This window comes from Leptodactylus fuscus, chromosome 3, assembly GCF_031893055.1.
Source record: "Leptodactylus fuscus isolate aLepFus1 chromosome 3, aLepFus1.hap2, whole genome shotgun sequence".
Lineage (NCBI taxonomy): Eukaryota > Metazoa > Chordata > Amphibia > Anura > Leptodactylidae > Leptodactylus > Leptodactylus fuscus.
The window spans coordinates 50,212,191-50,232,328 of record NC_134267.1 but is presented as its reverse complement, the minus strand read 5'-3'; the positions used below and the strand labels follow the sequence as shown (position 1 = coordinate 50,232,328).

Here is a 20,138-nt window from a genome sequence, read left to right as displayed (position 1 = left end):
TGTTTACCTTGCATAGCGCCATACGTTATTTGATGCGTCTGCTTGGTATTTCAGCTCAGCTGAATGGACTGAGCTGCTTATAGGTTATATGACCAATGACCCCCGCCGGTCTAACCCCTTTAAGGTATGTGGGATGCTGTCATCACATTCTGTACTTAAGCAGATAAGAGACATAACTAATCCATTTATTCTAAAATAACACTACTGTTTACCGTTCTCATGGCTTCTTACCAAAGAGGAAGAAAATTCAGTAAATGCTTTGATATGTTCACTCTCTTTTGTGTGTGGTTGTGTAACTTCTAGACACCAACTCAAACGTCTTGTACGCACAAGAAAATTAGTTCAGGAAGTGTGCCAGCCGGTCATTACAGGATTCCTTGCACGTTATTGTCCTGTTAACTGGGACTTGGGAAGTTCATGATAAAACAGTATAGCATCGGGTGACATTCCTGACTAGCAAAGCATTACTCAGGGAGATGGTCTGTCTTATTGTTCATGGCGCCTTTGGAAAAGATAATGCTGTTTGGTTGTTTCAAGATAATATTTTTTCTCAAAAACCTACTTAAGGTTAAGGCCCATGTAGTGAGCTGCAGCCAAAAAAAATCATTGCATTGTTTTCCTCTGTGGACTTTCTACCCCTATACCTATACAGAATACGATAGTTGATACGTTGCGATTTTCAAAAACGCAACTTTTCTGCTGCAGATTATTTTCTGCAATGTGTGGATGGGGTTAGCCAGAATCCACCCAGCCCACAGATAGATAGGTTAGGGTCATCTGAATTAAACATTTTGCCCCTTGTGAAGCGGGGCCTCTGTTGTCTAGATATTGAAGTTTTTGTTAATATGTAAATTAACTCCTTGAAGCAATGAAAGTGTTGCCAGTAACCTCCTCTGAGCAATTGCAATGGTCCCATTGCTCCAAAGGACTCCTTTGCATATTGATAAAAACAGTGATATCTCGGCAATGGACTCAGTGATTCACAAGGGGAAAACTCCAATTGATTCAGATGACCCTAATCTATAAATCTGTGGGACCAAGTGGATAAACTGGGTTCTGGTGACAGATTCCCTTTAATAGGTTGTTGTATGGAATATTTACACCTGTGGGGAATGTAGCTTAGTAGAAGCAGTGGTGCAGGCCCAAAAACTCAAGACAGGGACACAAAATATGCAGAAAACTGGTTTATTTAGAAAAAAGAACAAGAAAGTAAGTAAACCCTGACTTCAGGCACAAAGTGAGCAAAACAAAATACAGCCTTAACTTCAGGCAAAAATAAAACAAAACCTGCTCGTCTGAGCAACTAACTAAACAAAGGTACTCTAACTGTATGTTTGGCTGACCACCAGCCACACGGTCAAAACAAAGCAAAACAGAGGCTATGATGCACACTGGTCTCTCACTAGATAACAGGGTGTTGGGACAGAACCCGACTCCTCCACTCTCCCCAGGATCTGTCCTGAAGTGCAGGCCTTTAACCTTTTATGGCCCAGTAATGGGCCTATGACCCACACCTGGGCTGTAGTTTATTCAAGATCCGCCCTGGACCACACATATGTCAGAAATCTGGGGGAGATATACCGTGACTCCAGCACTCTGCCTGTCACCTTCTCACACCCCTTACAACTATAGTGTGTAAGTTCTGGTTGCCACAAAGTGTAAGAAATAAATCAATTAAAAAAAATGTAAATACCCTAAATTTATTTAATTAATTATAATTTTAAAAAAAAACAAAACATGATGTGAACAAATAAATTAGATATCCTTACGTGCGTATAATATATATATATATATATATATATATATATATATATATATATATATATATTTGCACTACTCCTACCCTATTAGTGTTATAGTAAAAAATAATAATTAAAAAAATATCAGAAAGTTAAAAAGTTTGAATGAATTTTTGAAGGCGGAGAAGGAAAATTGAAAAAAAAAGGCGCCATTAATGCCCAAAATACCCTGCATCCTTAAGGGGTTAAGGAAAGTAAATTCAGGATTACATTTGATAATAACCATAAGATTAATAACTTGCAATTTTCCCCATTTAACTTCTTATGGACTCTAGAAAGTGACATGAAAAGTGCTACCTTCTACTGCGCGAGATGATGTGGTTTGTAGTTCTGCCGTGTACTTTACAGGGTGTGATATCTGTCTCGAGACCAACTTATCAGTCTAGCAAGATATTAGATTTCATGAGTCTGAGCATTGGTTGAATGACGTGTGCAGATGGACGAGAAACATTTCATTCCGTTGCCGAAAAGAGCGGTTTGACCTAATAACCCTTTCCTGCTTTGAAGGGGAAATAGACTTGCTGTAAGCAAAGACCACTAAATTCAAGCAGAATTTTTTTGTACAGTATGATATGCTATAGGTTTTAGTATATTGTGACTGATTTAATATTAAAATAGGATTTAATAAGACAGTTAAGAAGTCATCTTAGTAGGATTGTCTGCATGTAGAATCACGTTTATACTAACGCCCTACAGGATGTCCTGCAGCAAAAAGTGCTGCGAGAAAAAGCGTAGCGGAAATGCATTGTTGTTCTTCCAGCAGTGCTTTAAACAGAAAATTTGCAGAGATTTCTTCTGTGGACTTTCTGTTTAAAATATACATATGGGGAAACCGCCGGCGTTTTCGTAGGTATACTGACATGCTACAATTTTCAAAACTGTGCCGGTTTTGGAAACCATGGTGTGTCTGTACCACGGTTTTTACCGCAAAGTGGGCATTGGATTTGCTAAAATCTCATTCACTTTGCCCTGGCTGTAAAGCAACTCGATTTTTCCTGCAGCGTCTCTGCCACAGGCAAATTGTAGTGTTTAGGGGCTCATGTTTAGTAGCATTGATTTTGGGGAAAAAATGCAAATATGTTTCCCAAGATGTAAATAGGGAAACACTTTGTAAGACTCCACACACCTACAAGGCGGTCTCTCCCTAAGGAGTGACAATATCCCCATAATCTAGCATTGATTTGTAACCATTATTGGTACCAACCTCCCCACTACTACCAACACATGATTGCAACCACCATTACTACTCTTAAAGGGAACTTTTTGTGAGAAAAATGCAGAATGCTATAGAGCAGGAGGAACTGAGCAGACTGATTCATTCTCGCCTTGACTACTGTAACTCCTTACTAATCAGTCTTCCACTCACTAAACTCTCCCCTCTACAATCTATTCTGAATGCAGCGGCCAGGCTCATCTATCAGTCTAGACGCTACAGCGATGCCTCCAGTCTGTGCCAGTTGCTACATTGGCTGCCTATACATTATAGAATAAAATATAAAGTTATCCCCCTCATCCATAAGGCCGCACCTCCATACATTTCCTCCCTCATCTCTGTCTACCGCTGAACCCGTGCTCTCTGTTCACTCAAAGACCTAACACTTACATCCTCTATTATCAGAACCTCCCACGCTCGTATACAAGACTTCTCCCGAGTTGCACCACTTCTCTGGAATGCTCTACCCCGGACAATCAGATTAACTCCCAATTTCCACAGTTTCAAGCGCAAACTAAAGACACATCTTTTCAGACAGGCCTATCACAATTCCTAATGTAAACTCTTCCATACCGTAATTAGAATCCCCAAAATCTAACCCTCCTCTGTTCCAGCTCCCAAATTACCCCATATATGATATGATGCGATTTCAGGCTAATTTTATATGTCTATGCACCATCCACATGTTAAAGGACACGACTGGTGACGGCTCATAAAGTTTTATGTTTGTGTAATGACAGTAACTTCTATTACAAAATTGTCTGACCTCTGCATAAGCAATGCCGCCCCTGCTACCTCTTGTGTCACCCCCTCTACCTCATAGATTGTAAGCTCTTGTGAGCAGGGCCCTCAGTCCCATTGTGTGAAATGACGTTCTTTGTTATATATCTTTCTGTTTGTATTTGAACCGTACAAATTGTACAGAGCTGCGGAATACGTTGGCACTATATAAATAAAATTTATTATTATTATTATAGTTTTGTTTAAAACCTCTGCTCTTTATCACCTTAAGTGGATGTTCACACAGAGGAAAAGATCGTGGAAACCAACCTTTCCACCGTGTGATCGTTCCGCGCCACTCGCCGCGACGGAATATCGATGCAGTATCAGCATTCCATCGCAGCATCCCGCTCCTGTGTAGGCCCAAATGAATGGGCCTACACTGGAGCGTGCCTTGAGCTGTGGACGCCGTGATTGATTCAGCTGCAGAATCTGTGGCAAGATAGGGCATGTCGGTTCTTTTTTCTGCTACTAGCTAGTGGAAAAATGAAGCCAGCAGCTCTCATTGAAGTCAATAGGATCCAATTTTGGCAGCAGATTCCACGTCAAAATCCACTGCCTTTTTTGGCAGTGGGAACATACCCTAAGAGTCCAGTGGGTGGTCCAAAGCAGTGACTGACTGCTATCTCTGTATATAAGCTCATATAGGGAAGGTTATCAATTGTTAAGACCATCCACTGGACTCTTAAGTCAAGAATGATTAGAGATTAAAAACTTTCAGCCTCTCCTTGGGTCGCTTAAAAAGAACCTTTATCCTGGTTCGGCCGGAAGAGTCTCATTCAAACTTACTTGGTCCCAAAAATTTTGTACAAGCTGAATATGCTCCCCATTTATGTACCCAAAGAATTTTTTGCATCGATACGTAGCCTGTTGACAAAATTCATCTGGAGGCACAAGGCATTCAGAATCACGTGGTCGCTCCTAGTCAAGCATAGATCACAAGGCGGAATAGGTCTTCCGGACATCCACCTTTAATATCAGGCGACAAAACTAGGCTGGTGGTCCCATCTCCTGTTCCTGATCAAGCTAAGTACCTCCCAACTATCTCCAGCGCTGACCAGAGACCTGTGGCTGCTGCATAGGAAAAAATCCCACCCAGACGACAGCAATTCTCTCTTTAGAGGAGCCCTTGAAGTATGGAGATCATTCGGCCCAAACCTATCCCCAGACCCGTCACCCTTGCTTCCGGTTAGCCTGATCCCGGCCTGCCTTGGAGAACCACACCGCCATTGCAACTCGGCATGGAACTCTCTCCACTCCCTTCGCCTGAGAGACATTTGGAACGACACCCAGAAGGAAGTAATCTCTGATCCGGCTCATTTCCCTCAGCTGATATCGCTCTCATTTCTTCAACACATACGCTTCTTTCTTGCCAAGCTCAATGTGACACACGACCTGAGAATACAGCCGAAGGCCTTTGAAAAGTTACTGCTGTCTCAAACGAAGATGTTGCGCAAGCCTTCAGCCCTATTGCACCGGTTTGTGTCCCCTCCAACCAGCTATAGAACTGCCTACATGACCACCTGGGAGAAGGACTTGAATATCCAGCTGTCCGAGGAAGAAGTTGATCACACCCTGAAATTCTCCCAGGACTTCTCCACTTGTATTCGCCTGAGAGAGAACAATTACAAAATATTGTCCAGATGGTACAAAACCCCAGAATGGCTGACTCAACGAGGACTAAGCGACAACCCAACATGTTGGAGATGCTCTATGCATACGGGAACCTACCTGCACTTGTGGTGGAGCTGCCCAGTAATTGAGGACTTCTGGAAGGAGATCACCAACCAGATCAAACAGGTTGCCGGCACTTCCATTACCTTAACACCCGAGACTCTGTTCTTGGCGCAACCGAACTCAACTAACAAGCCGACGAAAGATATGCTTACCACACATTTGTTAGCTGCAGCCAAGCTGCTAGTTCCACGATACTGGCTACACACTGTTAAGACTCTTTTGATTGTAATTTCACTTTACACTGTTATGATTGCACGAGAGATTTGTGCTGCTTCCTTGTTCCCTCCCTTATGTAAAAAATGAAAAATCCAATAAAAACCCTTTGAATTAAAAGAAAAAGAACAAATAGAGATTTAGATTAATACAATAATACTTACGGTAAGTACAAGTTTTACTTAATCTTCTCAGCGTCTCTTGTTGTGTAACATACTGCCTGCAGGTTAATGTGACAGGTTCTCCTTAAAATGTATGTAAACTTTTAGTTAATTTTGCCCTAAATCAATAGTGCACGTGAAGGGAACAAACTTTGCAATAAACTTCACTAAAGCAAAGTGCCTATACCTTTAAATAATACTCCTGTTTTTACTTCTTATCTGAATGAATTTAGTTTGGACTCTGTACACAGATAGATTAGTTTACAATGAAGCCTATGGAGGGGAGAGAGGAGATGGAGCATGAGACAGAGATATGAGGCCGATTACAGCATTATATGAGAATGTGAAGGCTATATAGTAGTTCCTGGTAACTCAGCTGTGTTGTGAAAGAGATCTGTCTCTCTATAGTGCAGATGTCTCTCTGCTTTGAGAAGCTCTCCTCTTTCGTCAATCTCCATAGATGTACAAATTTGATCAGTTGCCAAAAAAAGTCAAATAAATGAAGAAACGGGCCATTTTCTTTAGTATATTAGAAAGTTTTTTTCCTCCACCTGCACTATGGAATTGTTAAAAAATAAATAGAAGTATATTGTTAAAAGTTGTTCTTGTCTTCTCCAGTGATGCCTCCATGTGAAGACTGCTGATCGGGGAAATGTATTTTGCCTTTTGAAGACTATATCCAGCAAACACATATCAGTTAGCTTGATGCAAGACATCATTGAACAGGTACAGTAAAAAAAGATGTCTCTTTCATGGGGGAAAGGTTTTGGATATGGATTTGGTTCATCTTCTTAAATCTGCTAGTGATTCTCAGCTCACTCCCAATGCTTTATTTACTTAGGCGAATAAAATGGCAGTCTCAGCAAATGTTAGGCCGGGTTCGCACGGGGTATTTTGGACTGGAATTTGACACGAAGACCGCCTCAGATTCCGGTCTAAAAAACAGGTAGCTGTGACTGGATGCCGATGCAGTGCATTGGCATCCAGTTGTGGCACTCCAATCCAGATTAGGCCCAAATGAATGGGCCTAGTTGGGAGGGAGTGTCTTCAGGTGGACGGTCGCGGTTGACCTGGCCGTGGTATCTGCCTGAAGAATGAGCATGTCACTTATTTTTTTCGGGAGCCGGAACAAACCGCTCCCGGAAAAAAAGAACTGACCGACTCCTATTGATTTCAATGGAAGCCATTTTTTGGGTCAGCATTTTGAGGCGGATTCTGCCTCAAAATCCTGATCAAAATACCCTGTGTGAACTCAGCCTTAGCCAAAATGAAAAATAAAAATACTGCAAAATACACAATTTTCAGTCTTTTATGTTTTGGCTACATGGTGGCTTGTAGTCACATAATATAATGTTACGCTAGCAAATTGCAGCTAATGGTGACAATTGTGGCCCTGATGGCTTTCTGCACGACTGTATTCACTATCAATGGTTGTGAATGGCAGCACAAGATTTATGATTTTAGTGTTGCATCTTAACATTTTTTTTTTTTTTTTATGTAGATTGTGAGCCCCATATAGGTCTCACAATGTACATTTTCCCTATCAGTATGTTTTTGGAGTGTGGGAGGAAATCCATGCAAACATGGGGATAACATACAAACTCCTTGCAGATGTTGTTCCTGTCAGGATTCGAACCCTGGACTCCAGTGCTGCAGTACTAACCACTGAGCCACCATGTTGCCCCGCATCTTCACAAATTGTTGTATATCCTTAGTCTTAAACATTGCATCATTCCTTTTCTGCTGGTGCATTGGACCCATGCCAGGTATGGTTTACTGCATCTCAATGACATTTCATGTTGTAGAATTGGGCACCCAACTACTAACCACAGCAGTGGTGTCAGTATGGATGGCAAGTCACTTCTGTGACCATCAATTGTCTTTATGATATGTCATTGTGATGCCCATGTAAACAGCATCTGATATGGTATAAAAACAGACATGTCAAGTCACCCGGGATTCCCTGGAGTCTCCCAATTTCACCTGATGAATAGTCACTTTCACCCGGCTGCCAGCTCATTTGTGATACCTGACGTCAACTCAGTGCAGTGAATGTTAATGTGGAGGTTTCTGGGAGACCCTTCATCAATTTAACATTTAACTTTATTCATATTTTTCATTAGGTGTCAGCTGGGATTGGAACCCAGAGTATGTAGGAGTATTGCTCCACTGAGCCACAAGCTCTATTAGTTTCAATGAAGGTTATTTTTCTTATACCAAGCTGCAATAGCATTGTATTGTCCCTACATTATTTATTGGTATATAGAGTTAGCTCTATCATTATAAATAATTATGATAATACATTATTTACTTACAATAATGATTATGGGCCAGATAGACAAAAGAAATGTAAAATACTGAAATGTATGGATGAGACAGTGCAGGGACGTCTGAGCTGACTTTTTGAACCGCAGCCTTTAGTTATGCCCCAGTGTGTATTCATTTATTACAAAAAGTTGGATTTCTGAATATTCCTATATAGAAGCCTGAGAATTAATATTTATACTATGATGTCTTTAAGAGAGTAGGTGCTCTCTCCTCCCAGAAGAATCACAGAAGGAAAGGGAGTGGATCTTCAGATGAAAACATAACTACAAGGAAAATAAAGGTAAAAATTACATTCAAGTTGCCATCATTGAATCCATAGGATCAGAGCAGAAAACTGAAACACCCATTCATCTGCATTCATATTCAGAAACTGTAATGTAAAAAAAGACGTAAGCTTTCTTTCATCCTGTTTGTTTACTTTGAAACTGAAGGAAAAGATCTGCAGACGTGTCTTTCGCTTCTGTTTGAACTAAAGTGAACAAACATAATAGAAAAAAACTTGTCTGTTTTCTATTACTATAAACGGAGACAGATGGAGATGGAGGGTGCTCTGTCTGCATAAGTCATTCTGTCAGCGTTTCTGACTATTGCTCTGATTCTATGACAGACCAGTACAACAGACTTCAATGATGGTAGTGAGAACCTAGCCAAACTTTTTTTTTTTTACTATAAAAATATGATCTTTCTGTTATACTGTAGATACCCGTATATACTCGAGTATAAGCCGACCTGAATATAAGCCGAGGCCCCTAATTTTACCACAAAAAACTGGGAAAACTTATTGACTCGAGTATAAGTCTAGGGGGGATGCAGCAGCTACTGAAAAATTTCAAAAATTAAAATGGTCGGTGTTTTTGGGTGCTGGGGAAGGGGAGGGGGTGTTTTGGTTGTCTGTCTGCCCCTTCCCTGAGCTTGAGGACTGGTTTTTTTCTCCCCCCCACTTGGAATTCAGCCTGGCTGAATATAGGGTATCTGCAGTGCTCCTATTAACCCCTTCCTGACGGAACAGGAGCACTGCTGATACCCTGTATTCAGTAGACCGGGCACTTTCAGACACAGGGATACCTAATGTAATTTTCTACTTTAGTAAGTATTCTAGGGAAAGGAGTGATTTAGAACTTTTTTTTTTTTGCTGCATTATTTTATGGGAGATTCTATACATTAATATTGTGGCTGGTCATAGACACCCCTCCTAAAATAAAAAATAAAAAATATTATTTATTTATTTTGCTGACTCGAGTATAAGCCGAGGGGGGTCTATTTCAGCACAAAAACTGGGCTGAAAAATTTGGCTTATACTCGAGTATATAAATATAGCAGTGACTTTTAAGTCCTGTTATTTTTCACTGTGAATACCAAATGTGTAATGTCACAGATAGGGAACAAGAATTTTCATTCACGTACTGCTCAAAAACATGTAAGGAAAAACCACTTATCTATCTCCTGTGTCTATATGAGGCTTAGATAAGCATAAAGAAGCTATATGCACAGTGAACATATAACTTAAACTTGTATTCATACAACTATATGAATAGTAAAAGTGATGCCAATAATAATTTTAGCAAATAGGTCCCCATAAAAAGTCCTATGCGTCTTATACAATAGTTTTGTACTTCCAGAAAAGTTACACTTCACACATAGTGCACATTAAATGCCTCCATTCGTGCTGCCGTAGAAATTAAAGAGGTTTTTCAACAACATTTAATTGATGGTCTATTCTTGGAATAGACCAACAATATCAAATTGTTGGAGGTACAGATAAACAAACAGCCTCTTAAAGGGTAAGTAATGTGGGAAAGTTAGCTCGGTAGAAGCAGTGGTGCAGACCCAAACAGTCAAGACAGGAACACAAAATATGCAAACTGGTTTATTTAGAAAAAAAACAGGAAAATATATAAACCCTGACTTCAGGCACAAAATGAGCAAAACAAAACACAGCCTTAACTTCAGGCAAAAACAAAATAAAATCCTGCTCGTCTGAGCAACTAACTACACAGAACTAATAACCTAACTATACGTGTGTCTTACTTCCAACCATGTGAATAAAACAGGTACAGTATAGTCTCACCGGACTCAGGGTTACAGGACAGAACCAGACACCTCCTTTTACTTCATGGAACTGCACTGCAATGCAGGATCTGCAGACTTTCATGGGCCAGTAATGAGCCAAGGATCTACACCTGGGATGAGGCCTACTCCAGATCCACCCTGGACCACACATATGTCAGAAACCTGGGGCTGATATATCTGGACTCCAGCACTCTGCCTGTCACCTTCTCACAGTAGCTACAGTATCTCTGCCAAGCTGAATAGAGTAGCAGTGCAAATATGTAACCATAGGGCCACTGAAATGTGGCTACAAAGGGAACACGCTTTCATGACTGGTGGGCTCCCTGCCGTGTGTCCCCCAGTGATAAGACAGTTATCACCTCTCCTGTGCATAAATGATAAATTGTCAGTAGGACAACCCATTAATGATTCCTTTCTGGCTGCCATACAGCTCCCACTTATACAACTCCCCTCATATATTTGCTGCTAGCTTCCCCTAGACAGCTGCTAGCAGTTTTGGTTTTTTTCCAAGACTTGCTGCTCTGCCACAGATTTGGGAGATAGACCAGACATCCCGGGGGATAGGCACTTATAGTATTTTCTTTTATTTAATATGCATTTGGTATAAATTGTCATAAATGCAGAGAATGCCCAAGTAATCCTTAATAATAAGCATTTGTGGTTCTGTGGGTGGATTTTCTTGCAAAATGTGGAAACCTGGGAATGGAACTAAATGTACTGAGATGTAGTGTTAATAATTTGGTGATGCTTACAGCGACTGTCAGAGTTGATTTTAATCTCAGCTTGTCCTCTTTACTTTGGACTGCAGGAGATATATTGAATTATATTGAGAGCAATGTGACGGTACTGAGTAGACAGATTCATTATTAACTTTGCAGAATAGAAAAAAAGAAGGAAAAAACAACTTATAATTGTATTTTTTTTTTACCGCTGTAATAGTGAATGAAGTAAATGACAACGAAGGGCGTAGACTGGCATAAAACCCCATCAGTCAGAAGTTTACAAAAGTGGATGGATGTTACTAGGCATTATAATAGAAAAAAATATATTCTATTAAAGAGGACCTTTCATCAGATTGGGCACAGGCAGTTCTATATACTGCTGGAAAGCCGACAGTGCGCCGAATTCAGCGCACTGTCGGCTTTCCCTATCTGTGCCCTGGGTAAAGCGCTATCGGTCCCGGTACTGTACTTTACAGTCAGAAGGGCGTTTCTGACACTTAGCCAGGAACGTCCTTCTGCCCAGCAGCGCCTATCACGCTGTACAGTGTGAGTGGGGAGGAACGCCCCCTCCCCTCCTGATAATACTTGTCTATGGACGAGCTGTGTGAGCAGAGGGAGGGGGCGTTCCTCCCCACTCCAAGAGTACAGCACAATAGGCGCTGCTGGGCAGAAGGGCGTCCCTGGCTAACTGTCAGAAATGCCCTTCTGACTGTAAAGCGCTACGGTACCGGGACCGATAGCGCTTTACACCGGGCACAGATCGGGAAAGCCGACAGTGCGCTGAATTCATCTCACTGTCGGCTTTCCAGCAGTATATAGAACTGCCTGTGCCCAATCTGATGAAAGGTCCTCTTTAAAAGAAAACCCTTATTTTCTATAATGTATGTATTACTACCAATCAATATTTACAGCATACAATGAATACAGTCAGATGGACTGAGGAATAGAGATGAGCGAATAGTATTCGATTGAATAGTCGTATTTGATCAAATACCTCCCTTTGCATAGTTATTGGTGTACTCGGTCGAATACCACTCAGTAATAGAGATGAGCGAGTACTATTCAAAACGGCAGTTTCGAATAGCACGCTCCCATAGGAATGAATGGATGTAGCCGGGGCCGGTGTCCTGCCGCTTAACTCGCTGCGCGCCAGCCGCTCCCATTCATTCTTATGGGAGCGTGCTATTCGAAACTAACGTTTCAAATAGTACTCGCTCATCTCTACGCGGTAACTATTCGATTCCCCTCCCACTTTCCCTGGCGCTTGTTTTTTACAACAATAACCTATGCAGGGGAGGTATTTGATTACATATACTCGCTCATCTCTACTGAGGAACATTTAATTTAGTTCCAATATAGAATCTGATTATTATGATTACTTACATACAAATTAAATTATATCACAGCTATACAATCAACTTCAGATTATAGTAAAAAATAATATGTATGTTTCCACTCATTGACAAAAAAATAACGCACCCAGATAGAAATGTTGGATTGCTGAAAAACTTGGCAAGCAGTTATGTCTCAGGAGGATATGTATGATTACAGCTGTGTATTAGACACTGAGTCTTGACACAAAAGGGTGTTAAGGTAAGTTCATACGGGGTTTTTGGACCGGATTTTGCCACGGAGGATGCCTTAGAATCCGAACCAAAAAATGGCTAGCCACAAGTGGACGGATTCCATCACAGAATCCGCAGCAAGAAAGGGCAAAATCCGGTCCAAAAAACCCCTAAAAGTGCTTTCCCTACTGCCCATTAAAAAAAGACTCTCTGAGACTACTTTTGGGTAGTGTACTTCATGTGAGAGCTCGTTGACTGCTAGACATGCCTGAACAATGTACATGAGACATTTTTCCCAGTTGACAGACTTTGAGAAAAAGTGGTTCATTAGACAGGGTAAAACAGGCCACTGACCTTTGCCTGCATTTGCAATGGTGAAGATTACTGACCAAGAAGTCTAGACTATTATGGATTGGAACCATATTGTATTGAATCCAGATTCCAGGTTTGATAACAGGTGACGGCTGGGTTTGAGTATGGAAGCCTCGTAGTGTGCATTTCAATCCCTCCATTTCTATAGGTCACCACTAGTAATGATAACAAGGTACACCAACAGCTCAGAGATATGTAGAGGACATCCCGCGGCTACATGTGTTGCCTCTCATGGAGGGCTTCCAAATGGCATCTTTCAGCGCTGTAATGCTCGCTCACACACCACAAAAGTTTATCTAGAATATCTGTCAGATTGTAAATATTACTTAGCCTGCCTGGTCGCCTACACTTATTATCAACCAAATATTTATGGAACAAACTGGGACATCAGCTTCTGTAGGACCTACAGGTCCAGCTGTAACATCTGTGGGTAGTTGCATATAGGATACCAAACTGAACCTGTATGCCTCCATATCCAACTATACATCATCTTGTATCACGACTAAAGGTGGCCCAACAGGGTACTACTTTCAATCTCAAATCTATTCTTTTGCTCTAATATTGTAATCCCTTCCATATAGCATCATCACATTCACACATAGAAAGTTTTATTTAATTCTAACAACTCCTTACTGGTGCATTATTACGGTATTTTTTTGCCAATCAATGTAATTTGAAGACATTATCAGAACATGATCTATTGGCTAAATCAAGTTTTTAAAGGGGTTTCCGAGGCCGCTAATATTTAAGACCTATCTCTAGGCCTATCTGCGGCCTCTCTGCGGGGAAACCATTTTTTTTGGCCAGACACAAAATCGGACATTCAGGACTTTGTGTCCGGCCGAAAAAACTGTTTCCCCGTGGAGAGGCTGCAGGCAGACATCGACGGTTACCTTTAAAACCTATTCGAATGAATGAGTTTTAAAGCTGACCAACAGGAAGTCGTCCTCTGTCCAGTTTCTCAGGGCTGACTACGGAAACCTGGTGGAATGGCACAGGGAGGAACCCTGGGTGCAAGTGTGAATGCCCCCTTAGACTACTGCAACACCCTTCTCTGTTGTCTCCCCTCAAGTCCACCCCCTTCCTTCACCTCTTTTCTCCCTGTTCCCCAGCCTCCCCCCTCTGCCAATCCCTTCACTTACGACCCACTGCTCAGCAAAAGTTAAAACTACTAATGCTGACATACAAGCCTGTCCTCTCCATATATCTCTGACCTAATCTCCCACTATTCTACGATACTCTCAAAACCAGCTCATCCCCTATACTCTGGAATCCACTACCCTCACTCGCTGTCTTTATCTCTCTTCCTTCATAGATTGCAAGCCCTTGCGGGCAGGGCTCTTTGTCCCACTGTGCTAGTTGGTCACACTGTTAGTCTACTGTACATGTATTTGTGTATTTTGTGATTTGTATGTTATCCCTCCCCAATTGTAAAGGAACATGGAAACCATGGTGCTCTAAAAATATATAGTACTATTGAGAATAATAATAACTAACATAGGATCCACCATAGACAATATATGATGACAGTTCACCTCCCTCCTCCCTCTCCCAGCACAGCATCTACTGCACATGCCCACAGCACTCCTTCACATCAGCTAATGAGTCCATTTTTGACTTGACTTTATGTCCATGTTCCTGCTGTAATATAAATCTCAGCAGGTGGTGTTCACAAAATAAGAAATATCAGAAAATAAGACATATTAGCCAAATAGTATGTCTCGGTATATACCTGTCGATCAATTAGAAAAATAAGACTGTAGATTACACCTGTAAAATATCATTAATCTGACACATTCCTGGCACTACTGTCACATAGGAGTTGTGGTAAGCTTATAAACCTGCTTTCTTACATTGGATAATCCTCTTTGTGTTTTACTCTCTGCTAATGCTTTTTATTGTTGATATAGAGTGTGTGTGTGTATGTGTGTATACGTGTGTGTGTGTGTGTGTGTGTGTGTATGTGTGTGTGCCTGCGTCCTGTAAGCACATGTGCATGTATATAAAACCTTACATTTATTTTCTACTTTGATTTTACTAAGCTAAGAGCATCCATCATCTTAAAGTACATGTCTTTCCTGCAGCTCCAGACATCTTTCCCCCCGATTCACCTCAGTCTCATATCAAACACTAAACCGCTGGATAGAAAACTCAAGGATCATGCATCAAACTTAGATCTTTCTAGAGAAATGCGAGGGGAAAAAATCAATTTACCACAAGTGGAAAAAGCATTAGAGAAAACCCCCAAGCCTGCTAAGACATTCCTCGACAAGTCCAAATATCCCAAGGATTTTGGATGCACCACTAGTAATCTGGTAAATGCGCCCACATTTTCTTACGATGGACAAAAGGAAAGCAGACTGGAAAAGCAAACTTGGCTGGAGGTGCCAGTTCCAAAGACCTCAGACCGCTTGTCTCCCGAGATAGTCAAGCTTCCAGAATGTCAGTCTTGCAAAAATGAGAAGAAAGTCAGAAGTGATTATGAAAAGGTCCTTATACAGACAAAGAGGGAAAAAGAAATCCTGCAGCTCAAGGTTAGCGAGTTAGAGGTGGAACTGAGAAGACAAGAAGAGGTCAATAAGAAGTCCAGAGAAGAACATGAGTCTACATCTGTCAGTATGGTAAGTAGGATTAACAAAGTCTGTTTGATCTTCTTATGTAGCGTGCTATAAAATGCTGCCGAGACATTTGTGACTTTCAGAGTATGCATGTACACCTGTCACTCACAAGTAATATAGCTCACTGGACTCTTAAAGGGGATGTATCATGAAAACTTTTTGACATGCCGCCAGCTGAGTGGTCAGTTGATCATCATCTGTTTATGATGTAGCACACTACAATATATATTCTGCTGTACAGGAAATATAGTGTTACATGACAACTATTCACGTGGATGTGATACACTGACTGTCCGTGTCCTGCAGAGTCATTGATACTTTTCCGCATTAGTTTCTGGCTCATAAAGAGAAGTTCAGACATTTCTCAGCAGATTTGAGCCCCATAAATGCTTAACACCATGACACTGGTGCTAGGGAAACATGTTTGAGCATTCCTATGTGTGTAATGGTAATTCAAGTATACCCGAGAAAAATAACTCATATTCAGATACCCAGTAGGCTAAGAAATGTCTATGGGTGACCTGTGGTATTGGTGGCAACTTCTCCTCTTCTCTACATTGATATCTCCTGGAGCAAGAGAAATCATTGAAGAGTGGAGGGTAGTCGTTTGGGGGGAAGGTCAGGACACTTCAGGGATTAAGAAATGTCTTGTAATATTGTCAGCCCAGTTCTAAACCACATTTATTACCAAATTACCTGTGCAAGGCACAGGTTCCAGAGACGAGGAGGAGGTGACGGAGCACAAGCATGAAAGGGCCCGTGGACATGGGTGATGCATGGGGTGCTCAGAGCGCTGGGAGAATGCCCCCGATGCTCTATGATCCTCATTAGCATACCATAAGAAACCAAATTTTGAAGAAACGGCGGAGAGAATCAAAGAAGTAAAAGTAGGAGTAGAAAAGCCTTTTTAAAGGCTACTGCAACGTGCCTTTAGTTGAAAATGAGTGTTTCAAATGATAGACTCCCTTTAAATGATATTTTATTCTATTGCCAGCCCAGTACTAAAACACAGTAGTGGAAGGGATAATAACACCTCAGAACTATTCACAGAAAACAGTGGTGGAATAGTAGCAGGCAGGGGTGAACCTAGGGTTTGTGCCGCCTGAGGCGGACGTCAGAAAGCCGCTCCCCCGGAGGAGGGGGCGGAGTGGAGGGGGTGGGGCCGAGCGGAGGGGGCGGGGCGTAGCAAGCGTCGTTAGCAGGCAGGGAGAGGACCTGCTCTCTGCTAAGCGTGAGGGGGCGGCCACTGGAGCAGCGCTGCATCCACAGGGCCGCCCCAATCCACCGCTCGTTTCCCGTGCCGGGCTGCTGAGACGTTGACGCTAACCCAGTCCAGGACAGCTTGTCCTGGACTGGCTTAGGTCAACAAAAATGCCGCCCTCCCCAGGGGCCCTGGCATAGCGCCGCCTAAAGCGGTCGCTTCAGGTCGCCTCATGGGAGGTGCGGCACTGGTAGCAGGGGATGGGGTACAGGAAGCTGCGCTGGTAGGAACACTCAGTAAAAGAGGGTGCTGGCGGTAGTGATATTAATGAACATAAAGAAAACTTGTCAGATTTAAGGCAAGTTTGTGTGGTGTTGGCATACATCTTTCCAGCACAGCTGGTGGTGGCAGGTTTGGGCTTCACCCATGTGGGATTTTTTCTGTATATTACCCAGTGACAAATCCATGGCACTGTGCAAGATCTGCAAGCAGAAAATAAGCCATGGCTGTGCAGACACAAATGTCGGGACTACATCTTTCTGTACTGTCATGCAAAGCCATCACCAGCTCATTTTGAAATAGATATAAATAGCAGTGGCAAGCAAAGTGAGCTGGCCACATTAACTTTCCTACCTGTGATCTTTCTTATTGCCAAGCCACATCCAGAAGTAACACATTTTTGTCATCATCGTCCTTAACTTTGTACATAGATTTGTTAGTGTCCTGCTTTAAAAACATACTTAGTGGCATAAAGATGCGGCTCGTAGCTAGAAAAGTATCAACCAATGAAATGGCTAAATGGTAGACTTGCAGCGATACAACGCCTGCCCACATCTATATTGTTCCAAATTTCTGGAATTCCTCAATACACATGCTGGACCATCTGTGTAAGAAATAGAAGATAGTGAAGGATTACTGCATGCAACAGACCACTATTGGAGGCTTATCAGGAAAGAGTGTTGCCGCCTGAAACCTTTGAGGAGGTCACTGAATTTGTCAGTAGTGACAACTGCAGGATCAGTGATTGCATCCAATTAATATTTATGTTATTGGAAATATTCACACTTGTGAAGCGATGAATAGAACAATGGCTTCCACTTCTGTTTAATTGCCTAATATAAGGCACCCCCAGAAAATCATTGCAGCCTGCTGAACACTGTGTGTGATGTTCTGTGTGCACAGGAAAGCCGGCTGCTGCCTCTGCTGTGATACCGTAGGTTGTATCCACTGTCCCTGCTGTAGGATGAGCTGGGAGATGCCCGCTGTGCATATGCTGTGGGGAGTTTGCTCTCCTAGCTCATTCCACAGCAGCCAGAAAAATGGTATCACAGCAGAGGCAGCGACCAGCTTTCCTGTGCACATGGAACACAGTGCACAGCATTCAGCTGGCTGCAATGCCCACAAAGTGAGGCTCCCTGGCAACTACCTTCAGCCTCTCTAAGCCCCACCCACCACGTCCGCCGCTGTGATCAACAGCAGCACCAGCACTGCTATGAAGATGGGGAAGGTAAATAGCCTACCTCCCCCTCCCCTCGCCTAACCTCCTGCATGTCTTATGGAGCGGGTTGTCCCCTGCTCCATAAGACACCCCCCCCCCCCCCCCGAAAATAAGACATGTCCTATATTTAGGATGTGACTTTAATATAAGACACTGTCTTATTTTGGGGGAAACACGGTACATGTCAGCCCAGGAGGCCTCTTCTTCTCCCAGTCCTCTTCACTCTGTGCTCCACCACTGCCTCTTCCAGCAACACTACTACCAGAAGCCATAGAAAAATAAGCACCAGTAGCAGCCAGTACAGTATCTGGAAGATGATGAACCATGAAGTTTTTATTTTCCGGCGCCAATCAAATTGCCAATTCAGGCATACATTTCATATCTCAATACTGATAGAAACCACTGACATTTTGCCATCAATACATGTAAATTGGTTATTTTGTACCCTATTCGTACCCTATTCAAAGAACTGGATTACCGTAAATTGAATAGATTGGATTGAAAAAATGGAATAAATTACAACAAAGTGTGCAAATCTTCTAGCCAATCCACACCAAAAATCAGAATTTCACTTGTAGATTTCTGCCACAAATTTTTACAAAAACCCACAGAGAATTTGCCATAGACATGCCTATAGTAGTGAAGTAGAGGTAGTAGTGGCTTAAAGGGGTTTTTTGGGCAAAAAATGTGTTAGTGCTATTAATGGGTTAATAAATGCACCCATAAAACCATACCTGCCAACTTTTGAAGAGCCGAAAGAGGGACAAAATATGCGGCGTGCGTGCGGCAAACTTAGCTCCGCCCCATTCATTTTTCATGTGCCCCCACACAGTATAATCCTGCTACAGTCACCTGTACATGATATTCTCCCCATCTCTGCCCACAGTTTCATGTCTCCCCATCTCTGCCCACAGTTTCATGTCTCCTCATCTCTGTCCCCAGTTTCATGTCCCCCCATCTCTGCCCACAGTTTCAGGCCGTTCTTTCCCCCTTCATCTGCCCCCGTGTCATGCCGTTCTCCCCCCCTTCATCTGCCCCCAGTTTCATGGGCCCCCTACATTATGTTCCCCTCAATGTTTAACACAAACAAACACTTATACTCACCTTCCAATGCTCCCCTGCAGCTCTCTCTGCTCTCTCACTCCACACACATAGTTATAGGCCCGATGTGACGTCATCACATCGTACCTACACATGCAGAAGCCAGAGCGCAGCGGTAAGGCAGGAGCTGAGCTGTGACAGCTCCTGCTTTACTCGCTTATGTGTTCAACTACGTGTCCTCCGGACGCCGATTAGTTGAGATCGGAACATACCTCCCGCCGACTGGGACCACGGGACAGGACACCGAATTCGTGAATGTCCCGCGGAAATCGGGATGGTTGGGAGGTAAGATATAACTTTAGCTGTGTATTGAGCAATTTCTGGGTGTCTATGGGAGCTCCTGGTATCTCCTGCATTTATTTACAGGGTTCAGCTTCCTGCTATGAAAGTTCCACACTAACTCCTCTCACCTTACTCCCCCCCACTTTCCTCTCTTACTTGAAGGCTACTTCCTGCAGGACGGCCCCTCTTTCACTGATTGTACAGGCGTACGCTCTTCCCCCAGCGCTGCTCTGTGCTCTGCAACGACGATCCACCTCTGTTGCATATGTATGGGAGCTAGGGAACTGGGGAGTAGTAGTGGCGATCCGTTTCCGGAAACAACAATGTCCCTGGGATGGTTACTTAACCACTCCAGGGATAATGTTAAATATAGTTTTTGATTAATTATGTAATTTTGAAAGTAAGATGGGGGTGGGTGTTTAGATTAGTGTAGGGATTTCCTTTTATCCCGGACAACCCCTATAAGGCTAAGGACCCA

General features: G+C 42.6%; 1 protein-coding gene across 1 annotated transcript in view; it reads left to right on the top strand.

Annotated features, from left to right (window-relative positions):
- Nucleotides 1–20,138, top strand: part of LOC142196605 (uncharacterized) — a 49,713-nt gene that overhangs the window by 14,490 nt on the left and 15,085 nt on the right. The window contains exons 2-4 of the mRNA XM_075266578.1: nucleotides 6,522–6,629; nucleotides 8,425–8,511; nucleotides 15,045–15,581. Coding sequence (XP_075122679.1) covers nucleotides 6,609–6,629; nucleotides 8,425–8,511; nucleotides 15,045–15,581 — 645 coding nt within the window. The 5' untranslated portion in view covers nucleotides 6,522–6,608. The remainder of the gene's footprint in view (nucleotides 1–6,521; nucleotides 6,630–8,424; nucleotides 8,512–15,044; nucleotides 15,582–20,138) is intronic.